This window comes from Eulemur rufifrons, chromosome 1, assembly GCF_041146395.1.
Source record: "Eulemur rufifrons isolate Redbay chromosome 1, OSU_ERuf_1, whole genome shotgun sequence".
NCBI lineage: Eukaryota > Metazoa > Chordata > Mammalia > Primates > Lemuridae > Eulemur > Eulemur rufifrons.
The window spans coordinates 78,682,131-78,709,965 of NC_090983.1; the positions used below are offsets into that span (position 1 = coordinate 78,682,131).

Consider the following 27,835-nt stretch of genomic DNA (forward strand, 5'->3'; position numbering starts at 1 on the left):
CACATATACACAGACTCACACAGACACACACATACACACAAGACAGAATCACAACAGTGTAGAGAATGGTTTGACCAAGTGAATCTTTCATGCATTTTTCTATTTATCAATTCACTATATCCATCTGCAAATATTTTTCAATGCCTGCTGGGGGTAGAGTAATGAAAAGAATACTTTCTGCCTTCACACAGTCTATATGCAAATGGGGAAAACAAACACATAAACACATTAATATATAATATAATGTCAGGTGGTGATAAGTGCTATGGAAAAAATGAAGCAAGGCAGAGAGACATGGAGCTAGTGGTGTTGCCATGGAAGGCATCTCTGAGGCAATGGCATTGGAGCAGAGACCAAATGTAGTGACCCACTTGGCCATGGAAGTACACAGGGGAGCAGCAAGTGCATAAAGCTGCAGGAGAAAGCTGGGTGTCTCAGAGCAGGAGCAAGGAGGCCTGGGTGGCTGGAGTGGGGTCAACAGGGGGAAGTGTGGTCAAGGATGAAATAAAAAAAATAGTCTGAGGGCCAAAGCAGGTAGGACCCTACAGGTAACAGGAAGGACATACATTAGATATTATTTTAAGTATGATTTTTATTTTAAGTATTTGGAGGTTATTGAGCAAGAGAGTGACAGGATGTGATTTATATTTTCAAATGACCCTTCTAATTGCTGTGTGGGGACTAGATTAAAGGGGGTCCAGATAAGCAGTAGAGAGGCCAGTCAGGGGGTTAGTGACATATTCCAGAGAGAGAGAGATGATGGTGCTGGAATAAGGTAGTCACAAAGAAAGTTGTTGAATTTAGAACATATTTTTAAGGTTGAGATCTGCTGATGAAAGTAGAAGAGACAGAGTAGAGTGGAGGGTGACTCTAGGTGGCACCTGACAGTGGTATTTCCTGAGAACAGATAGGAACTAAAGTATCAAGGGTTGCTCTAAATAAATCTGAGATGTCTTCCAAACACCCAAAGAGACATCAAATAGACATTTGAACATTCAAGTCTGGAGTTTGAGGCTGACATATTAAGTTTGGAACGCATCAACCTATAGATGGAATTTGAAGCCACACAACTGGAATATTTCAGCTCTGGAATATTTGAATAGTGTCCAATAGTCTGAGACTAAGAATGAAGAGAATAAAGAAGTCCAAGGCCTTATCTCAGGAGGACCCCAACATTCTGAGGCTGGGGAGAAGAGTAGCATCCACCAAAGCAGTGCCCCCTGACATAAGAGTTTCAACACAAAGGAATGAGAAACTATAAATAAATAATAATTCTAAAACAACTGAAAGATTTCACGTCTAGTTTCATTTCCTTCCATATCGCTTTCTAGGGAATAACTTCTCTGGAAGCACAGAGTTGGGTAAAATGGTATCTGGTCTACCAGATACAGCTCACAGTCCAATTGGAAGATATTAAAATAATGAAATTATACCTTTGGGATAAAGAGAAGGGAGGACTAGTTGAAAATGTGAAAGACAGGGATAGCTTCATGACATTGGTAACTTTGAGCTGGAAGAGGAAAAATGAATAGAAGTTTACTAAATAGAGGAAGCTAGAAAAGAATATTCAAAGTGAAGGAAACTTAGAAGGAAAAGATAAATGCAGTTCTTCCACTTATATTTATATTTATATGTTTATTATAAATTCCATCTGGTTGCCTAATGAATACATAAGAGAATGAATGAGTAAATTAAAAAATAAGAGACTACTTTATAAAAGAAATTGATTTTTATCTAAAGATGGCAACATGATCACTTGAGTATGAGAGGAATACATTTGATTCAGTTTGCTTTAGTGTATTTTGAATGATTAACATGGACAAATTTTGTTTAGCGAAGACTGTTTATGTACATGGTGGGTTGATGATATTTTCTGCCTTTCATTTGCCTGTCTTCATCTCGAATTTATAGAGGAAACCAGCAAAGGAAGGGGGTAATGAAAGTGAGATATGTTCAATTTTGCTACCTTCTCCCATATTTGTGTACTTTTTATATCATTTAAACAGAAAACTGCCCATGGAATACAATTGCTCAATCATGTAACTTGCTGTAATTAATCTGAATTTAAAATTTTTATCAATTAGGTTGTCACTTACTTGACTAAGTAGGAACTATATTGGGGGTTTAAAACTGCAATGAAATCAGTCATTTTATTTCGATTTGAGTGACAAGTCTGAGGAGAAAATCTGATCCATAAAATTTATTCAGGCAATTGATTGAACTAATTCTAAGTTATTTAATTTATATTTTAATATGGGCTAAAACTAGAAACATCATTTAGTGGTTAAGAAGAGTTGAAAGATTCTCTTTGGGTGAGAAAAGAGTGGAAATTTTGACTCTAGATTTAAGTAAAATCTAGGAAAGAAAACTGTACTTTTCTTAATATCAGCATAGATTTGTTAGAATCCCAGGTGGTAAGACTTCAATTTATTTGCATGAATGCATAGTTCAATAAGAAAAGACTCAAATTTAGTTGGAGTAAAACTGCTTAATGATTTCAAATATTACTTTAATTTATTAATATAACAGGTTTGAATATCTATAATGGAGTCTCTTTCATTTGGGTCTTAAGGGTGTTCTCAAAGCCACTAATGCTGAGTGCTAGGTACACGCTGAAGTACCTAAGAGGAAAGCACTTTAGGTTAAAAGCACTTTCTCTCTCAGCCTCGGGTTAAAAGCTATTTCAGGATTCTGTTAAAGGCATTCTTTAGTCCTCAGCTTCAGCTTAAAAGTGGTCTTTGATGAAAAGTGCTTTGAGGCAGGTAAAGGATTTTTTAATAAACCATATTAAGAGCCGGGGAATCATGCGGTTCCGTGGAAGTGTTGGCTAGTTCCGTGGAGATGTGATGTAAGCTCTGCTCAGGAATGCCCATTCCCCGCGGGCTGTTCTGAGCAATGCGGTCCGCTAGTTATTCCATGCAAAGAAATTGAAAAACATTTCCAGGAACATAATTGGAGAGAAGAGGTTATGAGCCCAAATTAGTAGGCCACGATGCACACATTTCTGAAAGCATTTTGTCTCATTTGGGCTTCCGGTCAAATATAGTGTGTGTTTCTCATCTTTTAGCTCCTACTGCAGAAACTGACAATGCGGTAACATTTCTAATACACCTTATCCTGTCTCAAAGTTGCCCACAAAACTGAACCAATAGGTATCACATTCAGAGATGCTGCTTTGTCCATTGCACATTTTCTGGGTTCATTGCAAGCTCCTGAGTTATATTATGATTCCAGCTAACAGGACCTCCTGCAAGGGGAGGAGCCATGAAGGAAGGGAGTATCTCAGTTGGATCTGCCTACTGAATTGGCAGAATTATGTCCACCCCCGTCCCCCAGATGGTGACTCATAAGAGTTGCTATTGGTTGATGAAAGACAGTCAGCCTCGGGGGAATTTTGAACTTGTGGAGGTCAGAGGGAGTTCTGAGAGATGGCAAATGGAGCATGTAGCCTGGCTAAATCCCAGGGAGTAGGTTTGACTTCTGCTGAGGAAAGAGCCTCAGACACAATAGAAAGAAACTATTTTCTCACCCTGTGAGGGTTAAAGACTAAGAGTTGTTGCTTCAAGTCCTAAAAAACTGGGTGCACCATGCAGGTGGGGTGGGAAGAAGAGTAGTCTTCTGGTTTCCTCTGGACACAGAGCAGATCCAGGAGTGATGTGTGAACCAGAGGGATTGGAGCACCTTCTGGCAAACGGGAGGTTTTTCAGGCAGGGAAGCAGTTAACACTCAGAAGGTGCTGGCTGCACAGCTGTGGAGTGTCATCTACTTTGTGCAGTTTGTGGGCAGTGGGGGTATAAAAGAGGAAGAAACAAAGGAGAAGAATATGACAGGGAAGAAGCCAGTCCTCATCAAATGCAATACACTTTATGCACTCCCAGAAATAGCTGGGGAAACCTGGGAGACAAAGAAAGGATGAGTTTTGATTACACAAGAGGGAGCCATGACATGGGACATTTGTGCCTTAAAGTCAGTGTTATTTCATTTGCACTCACAGCTGCTGGGGCCTTGGCCATTGGGATCATACAGGAATTGAGTAAAATTAGATGACAAGCACTAATTCTGTAATATAACCTTCTAATATGTCTTTTTATCAGTCTTCTAGGGGAGCCAAGTTTGCGGGGCATTGAGGTGACTGTCTTGATGCAGAATATTTCCTTTTAAGCAGGGCTGTAGTGTCTGAGTCTGAAGGAAGGAATGACAACCTACACATCTTTGTGGGTCCAGTGTGCAGACTATTGCTTGCCACGTGGTAGGTCCTCAAGAAATGTTTGCCAAATAAATAAAAATGAATAACAACTATTAAGTGAATAACAAAATAGCCTGTAGACTACAAACTCCTTAGTCTAGGACTGTGCAAAACACTGGCCACAGACACTTCTCACCAAACTCTCTACATTTCATCCAAGCCACTGTTCTCCAAGCTTTCCTACAGTTGTGTACCTCAAAGATCTTATTAATTTCTCCACAACTCTGAAAGCTCTAACCCAAGACTCAGTCTAAAGGAAGCTTTAGATAGAATAAAGGAAGCATTAATCTTTCCCACACTTTTCTACTTGTAATTTCCCCAAATTTGTGACCTGAATGCCCCTTAAAGCATTTGACATTTGATATCTTATACTATATTTTTGGTACATTTATCTTTCTTACTCACTTCTTGTAGACCCTGCTTTATGGAGCTTTGTATCTTCTTAAAATATAGTGGTTTAGAGAATATATGTCAGTAGGCAACATGAATAATAGCCAAAACTATAGCACGAGAAAATGCAAGCATAGTTCTTCATCCGCATCATTGAATAATGCCTGAAAAAGCTATATGCACAGTGGTAGGCACATAGAATATTCAAAATATTGACTTTACTAATACAATGTCACAAATATCCCACTTAATTTCTCTGTTTTGCAATTTTCATAATATGTTCTCTGCAATCGGGAGGACTGACATGCAATAGTAAGAGTAGAATTAGGATAGAGTATAACAATAGTTATGATTTTCTATGCTGATTGATTTTGATATAATATCAACAATCCTAAGATGTATTAACTAGAAAGTATAAAGACACAAAATTTCATCATCTTGCTCAAATTCACAAAATGCAAGTAAGTAGCAGAGCCAAGGTAGACTCCAAATCCACTTCAAAATTTGGTGATATGTATGGTTCTGCAATACACTGTTTCCCTGAGTAAATGTAATACTTATAGCTCTTTCAAACCACATAGGAGGAGTCTAGACTACTCCTGTCTTTCACCACCACCGTATCACCTACATCATACATACCCAAGCCCAAAGAGGAAAATAATTTTTCATGTGTTTAATTATTTCAAGTGTGCTTTATATACTTAAAACATCATATAAAACTAAGTACAGGCTTTGTGTTCCCATGTCCCTTTCTCCCAAGAATGAACTACATATATTCTTAGATGGTCATTGAGTCTACTATTCTAGGCTAGTTGGTTATAATAGGGGCAACAGGCTTGGACTCTTCCCCAGCAGAGCTGCCTAGACCACTCCTGGCCTCCAGATGGTATGCCCAAGTGATTACTGCAGACTCCTTCCAGCAGATCTCTGATCAATGTCTATGATCCAGGTCAGCATGTGAAACTAAAGCTCGACACACATTTCCAAGGCAGCTTCTCAGAGAATCGCATCTGGGAGGCCAGAAAGAATCCACTAACATAAGCTTCCTCTAGGCTTTGGGTAGTGTTCACTCCGTAACAATTATTTATAGGAACAGATGGCTTTGAGTTGTCACAGGGAACTGCTTTCCACTAAGACTTGAGCCCAAAGTCTTTACTACCATTCCCAGAATTCCTCAGATACCATGTCTCATGTCCCCAAACATTCTTCAGTGGGCTATTTATTCTCTACCTTCTGATCCTAGATCGAGTAAGGTTGTGATGCCTGCCTTCCCCACTATCCACTTCCTGCCCTATCAAACCCTTTTGAGGCCACAGTTCCCTGGCCAGGCCTCTGCTTCCCGTCCTGTCCTCCATGTTGTAGCACAAGACAGGCACACATATGTAGGTAGTGCCCTAGTCTGTGGAAAAGTCTAGTCAGTGTCTAAACGGTACAGTCAACATTGGAATACTTATATTACTGCATTACACAGCCACCTTTGGAAGACTTTCTGCATATCAGTGCACCATCTTGAGTTGAATATCACCTCATATTCAGATCTGATTGTCTCTCCTCATGTGCTTTACAGTATATTTCCAACCAATACTATTTTTCTTCAAGATCATTCACTCATACTACAGATACATGATCTTTCTGATTAAAGGGATATGCATGAAGTGTGTACATGAATATAGTAAACTTAAGCTAGAGAATTTGAAGTATCTGACATCGTTGGGAATTCTGTTTTTGATGAAGTGAGGGCCTAACCTTGCTTTTCTTTCTAAAATGTTTATGACTTCTTCAACTGGTAATTATGTGAACAGATTTATAACCAAAACCGGCTCTCACTTCCTCTTTTGACATGTTAGTTGTTTCTAAAAAAACATTAAGTGAGGTCCTGTCAAATTCTTTATATAATATTGAGTGGTCTCCTATGCTAATTAATTTTTTTCAGATGGAAAAATTGTGACATGCTCAAGGCCCCAGTGCATTTGAAATGTGAAGTTATAAAAGATGTAAACATAGTATTTTACTATTTGGAGAATGAATGCACAAGGTGGTACAAATGACGAGGGAGTCTAGGAGACTAATGGCTTTTCTGAAATTTAGAGTATTTGGAATCTCAAGATATTAAGATAGCCTCAAGATATTATTTGTAGACCATCTGCTTTCTTATTTCTCAGCCCCTGTTATGTGATAGATTCCCTCATTGTGAGGTTAACTGAGGCCAGCCCTCTTCTGGCTCCATCTTTTCTTTTCCTCCTATGAATTTGAGTTCCAAGTTCAAAGGGACATGTTAGAAGTGATATATTCAAGTTAATGACCCTCACATGTGTTTAACTTGGATGACATCTCCTCTAAAATCTCTCTCCTGTCTCATACGGATAGATAAGAGAATCATTAAAAAATTGGAGCTCAACAACTGTTGAGAGAGAATAAAATTTCTCTCTTTTGCTCTACATTTCTAAGGGAATTATATCTCAGGAAAATGTCAGTCCTTGTAGCAGGTTCTTAGATGGCTACCTGCACAAGCTATCACAACAAAAACATGATTCAATGGCCATGATGTGCCTCATGAAGGCATCAAGTTAGGCACCTTTAATATTTGGTTCAGGTATACAAGTTACAATTTTAGACAAAATTTGAGCAGTAAACATATAACAAATTTTCTTATATTGACCAGAATATTCATGGCTTATTTTGTTTTAAAATCAGAGCATCCTTCATAATTTGATTTTCTTACATGTCTGTGCATACATAACACTATCCACCAATGTTAGTGTCAAATATATCTAAATATCTTATTCCATTAATTGTAATTAAAACTAGCTTGATATTTGCTACATATTTGGGGATATGCTAGCTAAACACAATGATTCAGTTTTTCCTTTTAAAATAAATATGTGAAATGGGTTCATGATACTTGGCTTCATATTTTGTCAACAAATCCAAACTTAACTGTATTATTATTGATTGAAGCTCTCTATTGATTAGCTATATAAAGTGCTTCTAATATAATATTTTTAAATGAAATATCAAAGGTAAAATATTATACTAGAGACATCTGAAAACAGAATAGAGCTAGGTCACAGTAATGTATAGTAAGGGCACTAAACTCTTAGAAAAATAGAAGTTGAAGAAGGCCTGGATTATAAACAGATAATTCTTTTTTTATAAACTTCTTTAAATTTCTCTGAATTCTTTTCTTTACTGGGCTTTTTCCCTATGCTACTATTAAGTTGTGAAAGTAAATTTTCATAAAACCTGTTTTATAAGTCTTGCTGATTTAAGGAGGGGAAGAAAAGTTCTCTTATTTCTCTTTTGTGTTCTTTTTTCCTGTGTGAGAAGAAAGTCTTCAGAGCATCTTTTTAAATAATGAAAACAATAATAACTGTCCCTAGGAGAATAAGAAAGCAAAGAAGAGGCTTTGTTTGACTTATCTGTGATAAGGCACTTTGGAGCTTCAGTTTTTACGAGTTGAAGAAAGAGATGTACACAACACTCTAACCCTTCTATTATGACAGTTTATACTTCCTACACAGCTTACTTAACTTAAATGCTTGGGAAATAGACACAATTACCACCTTATGGAATGCTACTTAACTTTAAATGTTCCCTACAGAATAGAAACTCACTTCATCAAAATTTATCTCAGTTTCTCAAGAATTATTTCTTCTCTGGGCACCTGAATATTCCTGTGCAATTTAAAAATTTAACCCAATTGCTTAGAAATAACTATAATAGAAAAAGAAAAAAATTCCCACACTACTGAAGTCTGTTCACAAGAGTTCCTATGAAAGAGCTGTGTCCTTATGCCCATGTACACTTTAATCATTCACTCTTTCAGCTGTTATCAATTTAAAACCAATGAAACTCCCACACTGAGTCCATTTGAGCAGTCAATTTTAATATCTCGAGGCATCTGTAGTTATTCTGAATTGGCTGCAAAAGCAGAACTAACAAGTTAAGCTCTAACCATAAGTCGACATCAGGCTGGTAAACCATACATCAAACACAGACAGTTAGTCAATACCCCAGTATGAAAAACCAACTAGCATTTTTAAGAAGAGCAATATATTCATAATATGTTTGGCAGTCTGGTTTGCATTTCTTCCTTGATGGCTGTGTGTTTAACTTTCTAGTCAACAGGGTGGTTCTTGAGCTGGCCAAAAAATAAGTTTGAGGGAAAACTGGTCAGTCTTCCGACGTGTGGGTAATATTTTTTAATGAGAATAGAAAGGACGGGGGAATGTGGGTTTTGTGAATATGAATCTAGAAAGTGTCTTAAATTGCTTTTTATAAGAAAACTCTTTCAACCATATGTTCTGGATCTTTGAGCACAGTCCCTACTTCAAATATTATGTCATGGTCAGGCCATGTGTCTCAATTTGTGTTTGGAAAATATGGTCACTAGAAATACCTCTTTCCCTTCCAGGAATGACTCTGTGACAGGGTTATTGCCTCCCATAGAGAGAAGACAATGAAGAAGGAATATTCAAACAAGATCAAGGCAGTCATCACTTCAATCAAATCGTTTCCAAATTCTGGGGGATGGGAGCTCTGGGTAAGGGGGAGTGAAGGGTGTTTATGACATATAGCTGCCTATTCCCAGAACTCTTTTATGCACTTTTATTTTATCTTCAAAAAGAAAAGACATCTTAAAGGGAAATATCTAAGGAGGAGCAATGCTACATAAAGTTTATGTTTTCAGATCTGTTGCCCCAGAAAATGCTTTGATAAAACACACTTAGAGCAATATAGAAAATTTCAAAGAAAAGCTGGGAGATATACCTCTCCATATTGCAAGTTGACTAACACTGACAGACCACCAATTATGACTATCCAAATTCTGATAAGGCCTCTTTCCTCCCTCCCACAGAGAAAAATAGAAAATGCAGAAATAGCACTTTTGCAACACGGAGTTATTTTCCTGATGGCTAAATTTTACAGAGGCTGGTTAATTTTAAATATCACTAATCAGGTAGGGTAACAAGTCAAAAGGGAGATATTTTTTATGTTGAACAAAAATTGCCCCCTCCCAATAAAATAATACAAGTTTTTTTTCTTAATCTTGGAAATTTGTGGAATATTGTTGATTTATAATAGACATGAATTTGGAGAAAAAAAGATTTGTAGGCCAAACTGTCAGTGATGCTAAAGGAAATAAAAGAGCACTCTCTTAATCTTAAGATACGTCAGCATGAATTGTTGGTATTATTAATTTCCTTTGCCTGTAGGGGTCTAGCACATCTGCTGAATGTGGTCCCTGATGTGGAGATACTGGTTGTGTGAGCTCTGATATGTACTGTCTTTAGAGACAAACTCAACATACACATAATGCAGACTCTGAAATCCCATTCATATCATGAGTAAGGAAGGAGTGGGACCTCCTTTCTCGAATGCCATAGAAAATTGAACTTGTCTCATTGCATAAAAAGCATTTATTTATGCATTTGCTCAAACTATGAACCTCCAGGTCAGGGTGAAATTCTGCTTTTTTCTCCTTCAATTATCCACTTGGCCCCAAAATGAAATCACCATCTAGCACTTTGTGTGAGCTGCAGAATTATAAAAATTACAAAGGAGAAAGCCAGTATCTAGCACTGGCTTTGGATACGGTTCGTAGGTCTATGGAGGCTCTGAAAAGCTAACAAGAACTAAGCTGAAGAATCTTCCACTGCCTGTGAAGCTGGCTTTAGGAGTCATGAGGGAACTATGCAGTACGAGAACACCAGCTGGAGAACAGCAGGGTATCAATAATAAATGCTAACCTTTAAAACAGGGGATTCTTTTGAACACTGACAAGGGCCCTGCATCTTTTTCTTCTCGTCAGGTGGTTTCATGGAGGAGAGATTTAGTATGTGATTAGAGGACTGAAATGGTCATGGGCCATCTCTCCAGAGGGCATCAGCCTTCTGACACAAGAAGGAAGTATCACGTTAGCCTGACTTTTGGTCATCTGCTACTAGTTGAGGATATGCTTTGAGAGCATATCAACTTTGGCTGGTGCAATGTCAGGGGTGGAAGGGGAGGTTTTGTATCTTTTTTACAATCTAGGCACATACACAAGATTTGAGTTAGAGTACAGGGTATGTTTAAAATGTGGTATAGATTCACAAGATGAAACAAAGCCTGCCTCTCCCTCTTACTGCTTCCTTATGGGTATGTAAGCTCTATTTTGTCTTATTTTATGGAAAGTTGTCAGTCCTCAAACTGGAAGGCTTAAATACTATATTTTGAACTGGCACCAGGATTTGACTGACCATGCAGGGCATGCCAAAAACTCTGGGCAATATTTTAAAGATAGTCCAAGGAATAAATAAAATTGGCATCTACTACCAGGGCAAAAATTAGTATGGGTTTTAGAGGCCATTGACTAAAAACAAAATGCCAATACGCTGGTTTTGAATCAACTGGGTCTTATTCATTTTCTATTCGCATCATTTAGCATGACTATTCCTAGACATCCAGTCAGTTTTATTGCTAAAGCCTGATACTATCTGGCACTTGAGAACAGGGAAAAATCTTAAGGACTTGACTTGATGTGAAAGAAATGTAATTTAAACGAAGAAAAGGAGAATTATTATCATTTGCTAATACACATAGTAGGGTACATATCAGGAATTCGCTGGTAAAACCATTTTGTACATACAAAAAAATCAAAAGTATGTAAGTCACCATCTCAAATAATACTACATTTTTACTAATGTCAGTATAAAAATGTCTCTCCTCATAAGAAAGTAAATTCTGGAACTATAGGGAAACCAATTTATCATTCTGGCTCATTCTTTTTTCCTTTACCTAATTTATTCCCATTTCTGGACCTCATTTTCTCTTGTTTCTCCAAAGCTATTCTGCTTTTAATATCTCATAAGGCCTGGATTGTTTCCTCCTTGGATAACAGGCTTTTAAAAGACATGAGCTTAACCTGCTACCCAGGTGCACTTTTTTCCCAACATTTCTCCCTCTCTCATGGTGACCTGTATTTTATTATTGAACAAAAGCTAGCTATGTGGTGCTCTATTACCAACACATTTGCTCCCAGGGGCCTTTAAATAACAGAAACTGCCTGGGAACTATAAATGCAAAAGAACCAGGAAGCTTGTAGGCCAAGATAAAGAAGCTTAAGGTTGGCTATTAATTTTGGCTAATATTAAATCATGACATAGCTCACACGTAAAGATCACAGTTCAATTAAGAACCGTAAAGAAGTTTAAAGAAAAGAAGATTTATAAGATATTTTTAAGCACATTAGTGCATATTGTGGAAGTTGTGAGAGTATTTCAGGCCCAAGCAATGATAGACCCATGCCCTAGTATATAAATTCAAATATAATTATTCTCAGACTAACACTGATAAAGTGGCAATGTTGGAGCATGTCTCTACTCAAAGCTATATTGCAGTGTTGCTCATATATGTTTTGCTTAAATTAACAGTGTGACAATTAGATTACTCTGTCATATATAAGTTCTAACAAATTGTTTAAAAATAGTTTTCTCTTAACTCAATGATTTTGCCATTCGTAAACATGACTGTTATAGAAAGTCTAGGGCTGATAGCTTATATCTGCAATTTGAATGGCAAATCTTTCTTTTCTTCTCAATATAATTGACATATTTTACAAAAGTACTATAATTTTTCAAAGACATTATTTTCTTTTATGACAGACACCTTAAACAATTAGTTGTGTCTGTGTGGATAATTACTTAACTGTTTCAGCAGTTAGATGACACTACGTAAGTGGATGCAGTTAAGAAAGAAAAATGAGCTCATGCCCATTGATGTAAAAAGAGTACAATGATTAAAATTACCAAAAGGAGAAATATAAGACAAGCCCAAATTATCAATGTACTTTTCTTGAAATAAGTGAATTACTACTGCCTTTCCTAGCTGTATTGATTTTTCAAACTTTAAACAAATACTTGGGAGAAATGTTTCCTAGGGCCATCTTGGTCATAATTTGCTCCATGAACCTAAGGAAGGAAGAAGGGAAGGGAGGAAGGAAGAGGGGAAGGAAGGAACGAAAGAAAGATGAGAGGAAGACAGGAAAGATGAAAGGAAGGAAAAAAGAAAGGAAAAAAGGAAGAATCAAAAAACAAAGCAAGAAAACAGTTTTTGAATGGCAATGGCAAGCTGGGCACTGTGCAAAGTTCTTTCCATATATCATTTAATTTAAATTTTGAAGTAAATTGCATAGAGTAGGAAGCCAAAAGCCAGATATTAAGTTAATAGCTGGCAAGTGGCAAAATCCAGCTATAAGCTTGGCTTGGTCAAATTTAAATCTGCTATACTTTCAAATAAACCAAAATATAATATTTTCCTCCTCAATTTCCTTAATTATAAAACAGAGTTGAAAAATGTTCTATCACGATTAAGACTGATTCAGTTTATCAGGAGTATTAAAGGTATTCTGTGTCCTTTGGAAATATACCATATCTGAGGCAGTGTGGGAGCCCCTGACAGATCACCCAAAAGCAAAAACCATATCATTGACAAGCTCTACCCATGACAAGCTCTTGAGGATCCTTGAGTACAGCCTTTGACTGAATCCAAATTCAGGATATGGTCAAGGCGCCACACTTGCGGATATGGAGGACATGTGGTCTTGAGGCCACAGGTTCCTCACCCCTTCCAGTCTTTTGTGGAGACTCATTCTTTAATAGGAATGGACAACCATTACCCACCAGATATCTGAGCAAAGTCAATAAGTTTATAAAAATAAATGAGACAAATAAATGAAAAGAACCCTAGATGAAATTCATGATGCAAAGAAGAGAACATTTTAAAATAAAAAATAAAAACAAAACTCCAAAGCAAAACAACAAATTTATGTCCTCAGATAAGTTAAAAAAAGATATCAAAGATATCTATTCTTTTCCCACTTATTCAATTACCAAATATTTATTGGGTGGTATGTGCGATCCTCATTATTAGGTATAGGAGTAGAGTGGTCAACAAAATTTTTGTTTTCATGGTATGTGAAAGAATGAGATATGCAAAGAGGAACAAACAGAATAAGAAATAAGTCCAGAAAACTGCACATATGATTGCTAAATTAATATAATGATTAGGAGATAAAACTGAGAATTTGTTCCAAATATGAGAAAAAATAAGATTGAATGAAACGATCAATCCATATGATCTAATATTCACATAATAAAGATCTCAAAAGAGGACATAGAGAAACATGTGGTTGAAAAGCATCAATGTAATAACAAGGAGAAAAAAATTCCAGTGCTAAAGATAGTCATAATTCTTGAAATTAAGTACTGAGCAGAATAAATTTTAAAAATTCTGTCAACTATGTACTTTATCTTGATTACAGAATCTCAAAATAAAGACCACAAGACCCAACGACTTTGAGAGAGAAACTCAAAGTAATAATTATAAGAGTGAAACAATTTTAAGAGTGGAAATTGTAACTGTGTATTCTAGAAGCAATGGAACTTTATACCCAACTAAACTATTGATCAAGTGTATGGGCATACTGAAGGTATTTTGGGGCAGCCAAGGACTCATGTTTTCCAAATGAGTTAATGGAAGCTGTTACATAGTAATAGAAGGGATGAGAGCAAGAAAGAAAAGGGGTGAGGGCCAGAAGACAGTGGATACAGCTCAGAAGAGCAGTGAAAGGAAATCACAAGGGTAGGAAATCTGGAAAGCAACCAGTCCAAATTGGTGTAAGAGGATGGAAGGGTTTTAGAAGAAGATAATCAGGGGGAAAAAGCAGGGGATGGCAGACAAGAATATATAGACAGTTTGGGGGGATGAAAACATATGGTGACATAAAGGCCCCGAAAGCAAGAAGAAATGAAACTCTCGGGAGAGGGGATTCTGTACAAGAAATTCACAATCAAAAAAATAAGTCAAACTAAATGACACCATGATTATAAGAAAATTATGGAGCATAAGCTTTGAAATCAAGAATATTATAGCTTGTGTGGCCCATTAAGTCATAGCATCCAACCCATGGATATGTCAACACAATCTGGCATATGACTTGTCAAAATTCTGTGATATTTACATGATTAAATTAAAACTGATTTTTTTTTTTCACATTTAGATCCATAAAATGGAAAAAAATATGGAGATGGGTGTGAAACAGCATAAAATTATCAATATAATCCTCAAATGTAAAAGATAGGAGTATTTTTGTACCATAATCAGGGGCATTACCTTTTGAGAATCACAGGGGTTATGATATTATAATAGAAAATGAAGTCTAATACTTGGTACTGCAGTAAACAACCTTATGTAAGCATAATAGTATGGCTGTTGCTTTTTTATTTTTAACTTTTAGAATTAACTTATAAATATGCCATAATTATAGAAACAGGTAAAATCTGCAGTCCCCACCCCCAAGGCCATGGACTGGTACTGGTGATCCATGGCCTGTTAGGAACTAGGCCATGCAGCAGGAGGTAAGTGGCTGGCAAGGGAGTGAAGCTTCATCTGTATTTACAGCTGCTCCCCATCGCTTGCATCATCACCTGAGCTCTGCCTCCCATCAGATCAGCGGCAGCATTAGTTGCAGGAAAACAAGCTCAGGGCTCCCACTGAGTCTGCATTATGGTCAATTGTATAACTATTTCATTATATATTAAAATGTAATAATGTTAGAAATAAAGTGCACAATAATCATAATGTGCTTGAATCATCCCGAAACCATCTCTCCCCCATACCCCCAAGTCTGTGGAAAAATTGTAGTCCATGAAACAGTCCCTGATGCCAAAAAGGTTGAGGACTGCTTTAATAACATGAATTTGTATGGTGTATAAGTACAGTAGAACAGGCAGAGGAGACAAGAGGCTAAGGGGCACTACATTCCTCATCTTACTAATGGAGGCTTACATCTCAATTTTCTAGGGTTAATGAAGTGATAGGTAGAGATGTAGGTATGTTGCGAGTTGTGTAGAAAGTTAACGGACACTGTGAGACCAGTTGCATTTGACCATGAGTATATGTGGAGGAGAAGGCCCAGGTAGATTAGGCTTGGTGTGATTGAGTAAAATTCATGCCTACTACAGCAGAAATCTAGGGTAATATCTAGGATTGATAAAGAAAGACACTACAACATTGAAGATAAAGAAGATACTGACAAAAACAAGCAGACAAATGACCTGCACCCTGGTCAGGTCAGAATAACAAGGATATCGATATGGAAGCAATCTCTAAAGAACAATAAATAGAAACCACTTAAAGTGGTGCCCCCTATGGAGCGAAACTGGGAAATTGGGATGAGGCTGGGAAACACTGCTTTTCATCATAAACCCTTGAGGTGTACTATTAAATCTCTAAAAAGATTGTTTATAATATAATGATTAAAAAGTAGAAGCACCATAACATTAATTTCAGTTTCTACTAATGCCTTCCAGTATGGTTTTGTCCATATTAGGATAAATGAAACCGTTTTCTAAACACACAATCCTCTCTGAGTCTATTATTTTGATATAAGAAAATACTAGTTACTCCTAAAAAGTCAAAAAAAAATTATCTTTCCTAGAAACTGTATTTTTTATTCTTGTATGTCAATGCTGTTATTTGAAAGATTACATAAGGTAGTTTGACTGTAACTAAAGAGCTATTACTTCAGTTCCAAAAGCAGAGGATATGTACAAACACACCTACCACCCTAAAATGTGCCCTTTTGCCTATAATTTACATATTAAACTGATTCAAGTGTTGTTTCCAGTGAGATTCTCAATGTAATAAACTCATACATTTAAAAAGGGCTCACCGTTCCCTTGGCAAATAGGAATGCACTTGGAGAGCTTTTCAGAAGCTACCATTGCAATGGCACAGTGCCTGTGACACCCACCTGAGCTATTAAGATTTCTTTCCTTTGAACAGTCATTCAGAATTGTCTGTTGGCCCTTCTTTTTCCTGGCATCACAATGTACCCTTCTCATTAATCATATTAAAGAAATTAGAAAGCACAGCTCCATCAAGTGATTGTTTCCAGGTCTAGAATCTGGCCAATGAAATCATGTATTGGGCAGGTCTCGACGGGCCCAAAACACAGGTTTTGAAGAAAGGGTTTGTGATTGAGTGTAGACTGCAGGACAGTGGGGCAATGCTCTTTTCACATAAAGTTCTTTGTAGACATTACATTGAAAGGTGTTATAAAGTCAATACAGCACAGCCCTTCCTGCCCCCACGGTGGTGCTCCATAAAGGCTGGCTGAATTCAAAGCTCAGCCTTCTCAACCTGTTGGTAACTTTACATGAAAGAGTAAACACTTTCTCGAAAAGTGGCTCTGGCCTTGCAGAACCCCTCCCAGATCTCAGGAAGCACAATTGGAAGGCCCAAACTGCCAAGCTTTCCTAAACCTTGGTAATGGAGGCCTTTTGTGCAGATCTGGAAGATTAGACAGTTTAAAGGCTATAATACAGATTCTTTGGCCCAATGCACTGCAGAACAATTTTAAAGGCCATTATCCCTCTGTCTAAATAATTCTTCCCTTTGAAAGAATTCAGTCATTTTGCTGGGAGAAATTAACCATTTAACTATTAATCATTAATTTATTTTATGTGATTTTTCTTAACTGCTTAAAAATACTGATTTTATTGCTTTTTCTAAGTCTTCTCCTTAAATATAATAATATAATAGATCAAAGTACTAAAGTTGACTGGCCAGGTATTTTTAAGAATTGGCTTAATGCCTTTTACTTAGTTGGAAAAAAAGAAAAGCCTCAATAAAAGCCTTAAAAAAAGTTCACAGCTAAAAATGAAACAAGCCCAAGAAGTGACTATATTTGCTTAACTTGATCTGTATTTGGGGGAAGAAAAAATTCTACCAAAGACAACAATGGAAGCTTATCAAATCAGAATTTTACATAGATTTTCCATAGCTCTACTAATGAATACTGACTCATTGGTCAGTTATGGTGAAAATTTAATGGAGCTCTAAGATAAGAAATGCATGAATCAGAGTGTGTTCAATGGTTCCATTGCATCAGTATGAAAACTGCATTAGACATCCAATTTCTCCGTTGCTTTCTGAGACCAATTCTAGAGCATTGTAGTAATTAATTCTCTAGTGTTTTGCTTGAGCCAGACCCTGCCACTGAATTAAACTCCTTTTATTAATATTTTGCCACAGTCATGAAATATTTGAACCTCATGTAAAACTGTGATTGTTTGGTTGCTAATCTTTCTATTTCTCAGGATGGCAGGTAAACTACAACTGAATCCTTTCTAAGAAAATGATAATCTATATGATGAATTTCAAGGTAGAATTTAAGGTACTAGTATATTACTCTATGAAGTCGAATCTGTGGAGTGTCAGTTACTGTCTATGGCGCTGAAAAGTACTTCTTCATAGAGCAAAAGTCTGAGGCAAGTCTGGTTTAAAGCAGGTGCTAGTTTTACCCCCAAATGCTTACATTCTAAGACTTTTCTACTCTATTAGGATACGAGTGCACATGCTTCCTAAAATTTCACCTTCTAAAATTGGTTCAGAGTGTCAGCTAATTTTTGTGATATGTTCAACTGTTTCAAAATGGACTGAAACTGATAGATCAAATAGTTATTGTAAACTATTTAAACAACTTGTCATTTTAAGTATTGCTGAAAATATTAAGATCTGCTTTTCACTCTTCTTGAGAAATGGTTATATATTAATATTAAATCACCTTTTGCTTTTCATAAGGATTAGTCTTTCAGCTTTCTGCTCAGGGTTAGAAATTTATTTTAGCTCATTTTCAAATACTTTCTTATGTTTAATTTTCAAAAGATACCCATAAATTAGAAAATTTGAAAACTAGGGAGAATAATGAACTCCAGGCATGTTTTATTGTTAGAAAAAGAATATACTTTGCCTACATGATTTTTAAGGTGATTTCCAGTTATAGAAATCTACTATATCACTGGTTCTATCCATCCATCCATCCATTCATCTATCTGACACACTAACAGTGATAACAATAATGAATAATAGTTGTATTAATGGCAGAGGGCATTTACTGAATAATTACTTTTGTTCTAGAAACTCTGTTAAATGCTTTACATAGGTTATCTCATTTATTTCTCTCAATGACCTCTCAATGATGTGCATGAGAATGCTGAGGCTCAGAGATTATCATAACTTGTTCAGGGTCAGAATGAGTGAATGGTGAGTTACAATTAGTCTAATGCCAGAGACCATGTTTTTCTAGTCTGGTGGCTAAAATAGTTTATCCCCCACTTTAGATATATTTGCAAAAGTACCTAGTTATTTCAGTTTAGTTTGAGTTTTTGGCCCTCCAGTTCTTAATATCCATAAATTTTCATGACACTATTTTGTCTTAGGCTTTCTTCCTAGCACTTACTTGAGACTCGGACTAGGGTGATCAGAGAAACTTTTATCCAAATCAGGACACTTCTGAGAGTGAAAGGTGCTGGGTTAGTAAGTACGCTGGGACAGCAGGTGTAAACTAGGACTACCCAGGAACATGGAACATATGGGGTCATTCCAACAGGAAATCTGTTCTCTCTTCCTAACGTACAGTACAGATTCTCTGAGGGCAAAACTAGTTATTTTGCTTGATGGTTCCATGATATCATTTTTATTTTCTCAGGATTATTTTCTGGACTACTTTTTCCTCTGTTACAGAGTAGAAAATTTAGTATGCAACCTAAGAAAAATAAAATATTTTAATATTCCTTTAGAGCTGATTAGCTATGGACACAGAAGTACATTCATTTATCCAGTTACAGTAAAAGTATAAATGCTCTGTACCTTTAATAAGTCCTTTCTCTTGCAGAGTTTTCAGGGAAGGTCTTCGGGTAATGAACTTCTTTAATCTGCTTTTAACACGGTTTTTGTCGCTTGTATCAGAAGCACTATGATGCAGTCTGAACACTGGAGATTAAAAATAAAAAAAGAAGAAGAGGCTTTCAGTAAATTTCTTCTTTATGATTATTACTTTATGCAAATGTGAATAGAAAACAGTTGTTATGGAACAAGTACCTGAAATAATAGCTCAGGCTCTTCTGTCTAGACAGGGCATATGAGTAAAATTTGCCCACATGAGAAGTATTATTAGTCCTGCTGCAACATGAATGTACAATGAAAATGAGGTTAGCTGTATATATTCACAACACATTTTCACTTTCATTCCCTTATATTTAACATGATAACCTTTATATGGATAATGCCACTTATTTGTATCTATACACAAAATTATGGCCAGAATAAAAAGAAATTCATCTACATTATGGGGGAAAACTCTAGCATTGTTAATTTCAATTAAGTCTGATTATATACTATCTCTGGCTAATGCAGGCATTTTTGAAGGTCTTGTTTGTTTGAATAATTTTCTCAAGCTTCTTTTTTATGTTAACCCAAAGTGATTTCTTTTTCTGCAGCAAATATTTCTTACTCTCCTTACAAATGTATATTACCGCCAGTTCTAGGTGAAATCCAGAAACACAAATTTGCCTCAAATTTTTCCCTTGTCTCCATCAGTCCCTTCTCCTCAGCTTCCTAGTCTCAGTTTCACCTTCAGAGTTAGGTGTGCATTAAATTCATTCCTGAACAAATATTTGCTGAATGTCTACGAATCATCAGGCTCCAGGCTTAAGGAGGTGAATTCGGTGATGAACGTAACACGTAAGGTTATGTTGGTGTTTCATAAACCATAGAGTCTGAACACATTCAAGGTGTCTTATCTTTAATGACACCTGGCGATTTGTTGTGTCTGTGAGATAAGATGTAGATCTTAACTGAACCCTCCGCTGTCTTAATCCAATTGGTGATGTAATGTGAGAACGTGGGACACTTTATTAGGTATTGTTTTTAACAAATGTAGATCTGCTTTTAAAAATCCGCCTGGTCCTGCCCCCCCACCCCACCCCGCCTTAACCACAAAGCACTTGCAAACTTGAGTTAGCAAGATGGGGAGTTAAGGTGAAGTGCAAGGCTGGCAAAGACAGAAGGAGGAAAACATCGTGCCTGCCTCATAGCCAGGAGAAGGGTGGAGTTTTACATTTCAAGTTCAAAGTTCTGATTATCACATGGGACTGAGTGCTATAAATTACTAAATTGAGACAATGTCTGTCACTCAAAAGGATTATAATACTTTATATTACCTTGCATTGGTACTTTCCAACATTTTTATTACTGACATTTTAGGCTGGACAATCCTTTGTAGTGGCGGCCTGTCCTCTGCAGGCTGTGTAGGATGTTGAGCCGCATCCCTGATCTCTACCCACAATATTCCAGTTGCACCCGCTCCTCAGTTGTGACAATCAAAAAAATGTCTCCAGCCATTGCCAAATGGTTCCTGGGGGGTGGGTGTATGCAAACTTGCTCCCTGTTGAGAATCACTGCCTTAAACTAATTAGAAAAGTGATAAGGCCCACTTAAGTTCTCATTTATTGGCAGGAGTTAGTCTATCCACACACTGAGAAAATGTAAAGGAACTGTGAAAGCAAAAAACTATCTATAAATAGCATATATAAAAATACATATCTGATTTATCATCTAACTATGTCTATATCTATCATCTAGCTAGCTAGCTAATATCAGCTATTTATTAAATCAATTGGTAATAAAAGTACAGTGACTCTCATGTGAGGAGGGTGAGTGGATCTGTCGTTTGAAATGGTTGGGACTCACTGTTATAGATCAGAGCTTCCCACTGATGGTGCCTGGAAGAACGGGTTACACAGGTGTGAAAGTTACAGAGTTCCTGAGCACTCAGGCTAATTACCCAGGACTAGGGCAGCCTGAGCCCCTGGGGGAGCCGCGTGTTCTTCGCCTGTGAGCAGTCTTATTCATTTCTCCCAGTGGGTAGTATAAGTATTATCATTTTCTCTGTGTACCTTAACTTAGATCATTTGAGAAGCAGTGCTTTAGACCTGTGCTATCAAAGTGGGAGCCACTAGTCACTGGGGGCTATTGAACTCTTGAAATGTAGCTTGAGGCATATGTTAAAATGTTCTGGATTTTTTTGGTTAAGCAAAATATCTTATTAAAATTAATATATTATTAAAACCTGTTTATTTTTGCTTTTTAAAATGTGGCTACTAAAAGATTTTACATTACATCTATGACTCACATTATATTTCTGGACAGTGCTGGTAGCTGATACACACACACACACACACACACACACACACACATTGACCACTTATTACATACATGGCAGTACTGGATTGAACTGTTGTGGATAAAATGCACATGGCCTCTGTAATTATGAAACAGCATGGTAAGGAGTATAATAAAAGTACAAGAAACTAAGGTATCCTAGGGGGGTGATTGACCTGAGGTCCTTTTGGAGAAACGACAAGTACCCTTAGAACTCAAGCAAGCAAAATTTGCTTTTATAGGATCATGAATATCAGGCATTAATTGGTTCAAAATTGTATGGCTAGAAGAATAATTCTGAGCATCTCAACATACTGTGCTTACATGATATCCTATCAACTTTCATTCTAGGTCCGGTCACTGTAGTTACTACCAGCAGTATATGATCTGCTTCAACTGATAGTTATAGTCAAGTCCCATAGGTCCGGGTTCTAGTGTTGGAGGCTGAAGAAACACTTAACATCCTACAGAATAACTCTGCTCAGGGCAATTTTAGTCTCAGGTCTATCTTTGGAATGCAATAGAATAATCAATCTAAATTTTCACAGGTTACCAAAGGTAATATTTTCTATTTCTGGTGTCACCGCAAAACCTTGCCATTTCCCATGACAAAATGCCAAGAAAGGCAGAGCCAAACAAGGTATATTTTCTGCCATTTGGAACTAGTAAAAATGATATGATTAGAAAGTACTTTGCAAATTAAACCAGACACACACACAGTATAAATGCTAGATTATGAAAATAATTAGGTAGTGAATTATATCTTTTTGGAACCCCCCAGGTATTCTAGTGATAGTATTCTTAATTAGAGAGATATATATGTATATTATATTGTTTCCAATACCACCATCTGGCTCCACATGTGAGAAATGTGTGCAAGGTGCATTGGTTTTCCAAAGAAAATGGAAATACTCTTTTCAATGCTTTATCTTGTTTCCTTCTCATATGTACTGGGAAATTAACAGTCTTGGATATGATTACACAGTTTTTAACATAGCCTAACTCTCAAAAGTTGCCTGTAATGATGACTTTCCCGGAGACAGACTAGAGCATCAACTTCCGTTTCCTGATGCCATAAATAATTGTCCTCAGATGACATGTCAAATTATAAGGCCTGTGCCATCATTCATTCCACTCATTTTGTTCTAAGAAGAGTTATGCAGAATTTGAAGTCAATAGATGACTATAATATATAGCATACTTGTTATTAACCAAATAACTTGAAAGCACTATGAATACAAAATAAAAATGTAAAAAGTGCATGGTTATAAAGCAAGGTCCAAAACTGGGTCCCTATAAACAGCAGTAAAAGTCTTTGAATATTGTGGTTTACAAATCTGATTTTAACAGCCAAACTTATAAAACAGTTTACGCTTTTCTGTTGTCAAGGGAGAAAAACTTGCCAAATTGTTCATTTTAAGTAAATACAACATAACCAATTAAGGAAAGCAAATTTAAACACATGCCTATGATAATCAGGACATAGTTTGCTTCTGATTTCACTACTGATTTTCACAGAACAGTGTTCCTTCCATTTTCCCACAGCACCCAAGTGACCCCACACATACTTTTAGAAACTTGTAATCACACAGTGCAAATAAAAGGACACTTTACTGGAAAATACACAGTGTGGTACAATAATCCATCATTTATGAAAAATAGAATTCAGCCTTTTCTTTTTCCTCAGAGATTCAACTCCTTTTTGAGGGTGAAGCTTCCTAAAGTTTAAAGATTTATGTTAAGCCAATGAGCAGGTTTTTTTCCATTCCCACTTAAACTTTTTATTTGAAAAAGAAAAGAGCCGAAAGAGATACAGGTTTAAACTCTAAAACATTTAATCTGATTTATATGCGAGACCAGAGGAATCGCTCTTAATTCTAGTATTTTCACCTCCATGAATAGTTAACTTGAATTGTACTAGCTTTCCAGGTGTTCCAGTATTTACTTATACTTCTTTTATGTTTTCTCCTCTTTTTTCCATTGACGTGTGATCTTTTCTTTCAAGCGCAAATAGAATATTTGAATAAGAATTTTGAATAACAATGTGCAATTTAAGTCTCAACACACACAAGCCAAAGGCATTAGCTTTAAGTACCATTCTTAACCAGTTGAGAGACTTAATTGGTGCTAAAACTGCTCTGACCAGAGAAGAGTTAGAATCCTGGGCTTTCTAAGATGTTAGGATTTTGGGCTTTCTCAGATGATCTTCAGTTAATACCATTACAGATGAGAATACGCATTACTCCAACACAAGTTTTATACCTGACGCAGCTATTATGGTGTTAAAATCACTTCTAGGGGTAGGAATGTTTAATGTAATGGTTTGCCTTTTTATGTTTACTTTCTCACTTTAGTAATAGGAAGGAGAAGCAACACAGTTTTGGACCATAAACATCTACTACCATTCCATTAAGGGTATGGGAACCACAAAAGAAAACCCCCAAATCTTCCAGAATCCAACAATTTGGATAATATGATCCAGAATTGTGCATCTGCCAGAACTTCTCTTGCTGGGGAACTTATTTTGAAATATCCCCTTTTCCTGCCAAACTGCTGTTCTCGCGGTATTCCCATGTTACAATTACATGTTGTTATTATTATTCTTTTTTCTAATTTGGAAATGCTGGGAGAACTAATGTTTCAGAAATGTTGCTAAAGGAAAGCAGAGTCATTATCCTTCAGAAAAGCTATTATAAACAGCTTTCTAGGCTACTTGTTTTCTCTTTATTGGTGAGGTTTGACATAGGGATCAACATCAGGTATAGGTAGATAGTTTTGTTAGCAGTTAAGAGCTCCCGACACTTCAATTCAATTCCAGGAGGATGTCAGGGCAAAGCCGGCAGCAGTTGCTTAGTACAATCATCTTACCACACTGTGGTGTCCAGAGAGGGAGATCCAGAAAGAAATGACAAAATAAGGTTATGTCAGGCTCTTAATCCCCGGAGATTCCAAAACACTTCCCAAACCATCACAGGGATTACATAACAAAGTACTGAATTGTCTCCACTCATATTTTCCAATACAATCTTCTTGTATTTAGAATTACCCTGTTTTACCACTTTCCAGATTACTTAAATAAGAGCACCTTATGCAAAACTGATTGAAAAGAGAAATCAAGATTATTACATTTCTTTTCAGCCTCCTGCCTGATTCCTTTCCAGGGCATACACGCTTGTGCTAATTCATGGGGCTGTAATAAATACTGTTTTGCCTTCTCCGGCATGTGGTTTTAGAGCTCCTAGAACTTTGCACATAACTCCCTGTGTCAGAGTGGGCAAAAAGGGTAAGTTTGGGTTTAATGTACTGTTGGTCATTTAATATCTCTTTTTTTTCACATGCTCAATGTAAATAGAAGTCATAATTTCAAACCCCCAACTTGCAGCCTGAGAAACTAAATTATTGAAACTTTAAGTGACTCACTCAAAACACAAATCATGATTAAATCTGGAAATAATCGAAAGAGGGAATGAAGGGCATTTTAAACAGCAGTGCTTAGTTTTAACCACTTAATTCCCACTTAGATACTGTAGAAATATAAAATAGACAAAAGAACAGAAGGGTATTCACACATTATCTATTCAATGATTCATATTCATGCTATCTACCATTTAAAGAGAAGTGAGAATTCATACAAGGAAAATGTCTTCTACTTTTAGACTAAATTATCTAGTTTAAATAGTCAAAGCTAACTACATTTTTACATTTTCAGTGTCAATAAAGAGCTGGCAATCTACTATGATTCAACCATATGAAAATTCCATGGCTACTTTTCCCAGGAATATATGTACCCATGTCTTCTACCTCTAATACATTCATCTGTCTATAATGTAAATTTTTCAGTCCTTTCAAAGATAGGCTTAATATTTTTATTTTGCTGATGATACATCTTAGGTATGTCTATGTTGATAATGTATTTCTATACTGTAAGACAAGGTGTTTTGTTTAAACTCTTTGTTATAGCATTTAGCATAGTTTTGAGTTCATAATGAATAATTTTGATGATGAGGATAATGATGATTTCAATACTGTAATGAAAATATTGATTATATCATTACAACATGTATTTTTTCTTCCACATAGATTTATCTGATTTCTTTTTATGTGTCAGAGTTTAAAAAGATCATCACAGGTTATGAAAAATACCATTAATACATTTTTGGAAAAACAAAAAAAGAAAATATATCTAAATAGCAAAAATCTAGCTGTGTGTAGAGACACGCAATGAGATTTTTCCTGAAACAGAATCAGATACAGCATAAAATATAAAGAATCAGATCATTAAGACATTCTTCTATTGACTATATATTTTAACTTGGCTTCTTATGACTTGATATAGTGTCAGTAAAACTTTGTCACTTGAGAGCTGTTCAAAACTTTGATAAATTTGCTAATAAAGTAAGTGGTTACTGAACTAAAGCAGTAGCTGATTTTGAAAGCTGAATTACTAAAAAAAGAAAAAAATAACATAGGGCATCAATCCAGACAAAGGGCACTGTTAAGTAGAAATATGTTTTCCATGAGGAAAGACTGTATATTAAATACAGGAATGAGTTCTCTTCTACTGATAGAAAACAGGCCACAGCCAAATCAAATGAGACGAGCTTTACAGATAAATGTGAACATCAGTCCACAAACAGAAAAACCACAAAACGACAAGATGGAGTTGTAGGCATAGTAATTCCACCATAGAGGTTAAATAGCATGGCAGGATTCTAGGAAATTAACACTTAGATTTCTGTAAAAAAGTAAAGTTGGAGAATGAAATAATATTCATATTTGAGATTATTGGATATTTCAGTACTGAAATACTGACGCAGATTCTAGAGACCATGCTTAGCAGTGTTTCAATTGAGTGGCATTTAAATCCTTTCTCCATGTATACATATATAGTGAGAGCTACCACTATACATCATGTGTGTATGTGGACACTTGAGAAAATGTGTGCAAAGATGCATTCTCAGCAGGCATGGGGGGGGGCATGTGAGAACTTTGAAGGTTTTTCTTTAACTCTCCCAACTTCTGGCCCTATGTGTCCTATAATGTGTCCTTAGAAAAGAATATGCTATAATGTATCCTTAATTTTTCAAACATAAAATTTGCACCAGAATAGAAACATATATACAAAAGGCACAGGCAGTTTGAGAAATGTCTTAAAGCCAAACAATCAAGAGTTAAGAGGAAGTAGCAAAGTGTTTATTTAGATAAGAAAAGTTAAATATATATATAATATATTATATAAAAATATAGAATATATATATTAGATTCTTCTAAACAATCTTAATCTCCACTTTGGCTAGACAATCTGATTATCTTAATGTCACATTTATTATTAATAATGACTAATATTTTAGGGGTACTTGCTATGTGATAAGGAACTTACTAAGCACGGTACATCTTATTTAATCTTTACAACCTTTCCATGTGGTAGGCTCCATTATTGTTGTCCATTTTGCAAATAAGGAATCTGAGGTTCAGAGAGGTCAAGCCATGTAGCAAATAAACGGTAGAGGCAGAACTCAGGGATCTGATTCCTGCTGTAAGGGCCTGCCTGTCTCTGCTTTACATGAACAGCTTATTGAAACAGTTAGTAGTATGTATCATTGTAGACCTGACAGGGAAAGCAAGTTGTCTTAGATGAGATGAGTGAATCACAGCACAGCCATGGAGCTGACGGCTGAATACTGTCTGGATTGCCTGTCAGAACGGTTGAAGGAGGCACCTGGGCAGTAGAGAGCTGTAACCACCATAAACATGACCCGGACTCTGCTATAAGGCTGCACACTGGACAGGGGCGGAATCACTCGTCATGCTCTAGATTGCTGTATGTAGCAAGACATGAATGTATACAGAATTAGAGATGGAGGCTGGGTTTGGGGCTTCCTTTTAGGCAAAAATGGCTAGCAACTTAGCTGGATCTCTCTCAATTTCACTTTCGCTATCACACAATCTTTTGCAGATGCACACTTGGCTCACAACAGTGTAAGTGAACACACTGATTTCTACAAACTCCTTAGCTATTCTCTCTGACAAACCAGAAAATCTCATTTTTCTCTATGTACAATCTCAGAGCTCAGTTTTATTCCTGGTTGCTTCAGGGGAACTGAGTGTAAGAGTTAGCTCAGGGTCAGCACTTAGGGAGATAGCTGATAA

General features: G+C 36.4%; 1 protein-coding gene across 1 annotated transcript in view; it reads right to left on the reverse strand.

Annotated features, from left to right (window-relative positions):
* ARHGAP15 (Rho GTPase activating protein 15) overlaps window positions 1–27,835 on the reverse strand; it is a 565,257-nt gene that overhangs the window by 230,380 nt on the left and 307,042 nt on the right. Inside the window, exon 8 of the mRNA XM_069473002.1 lies at window positions 19,334–19,456. Within this exon, the coding sequence (XP_069329103.1) occupies window positions 19,334–19,456 (123 nt within the window). The remainder of the gene's footprint in view (window positions 1–19,333; window positions 19,457–27,835) is intronic.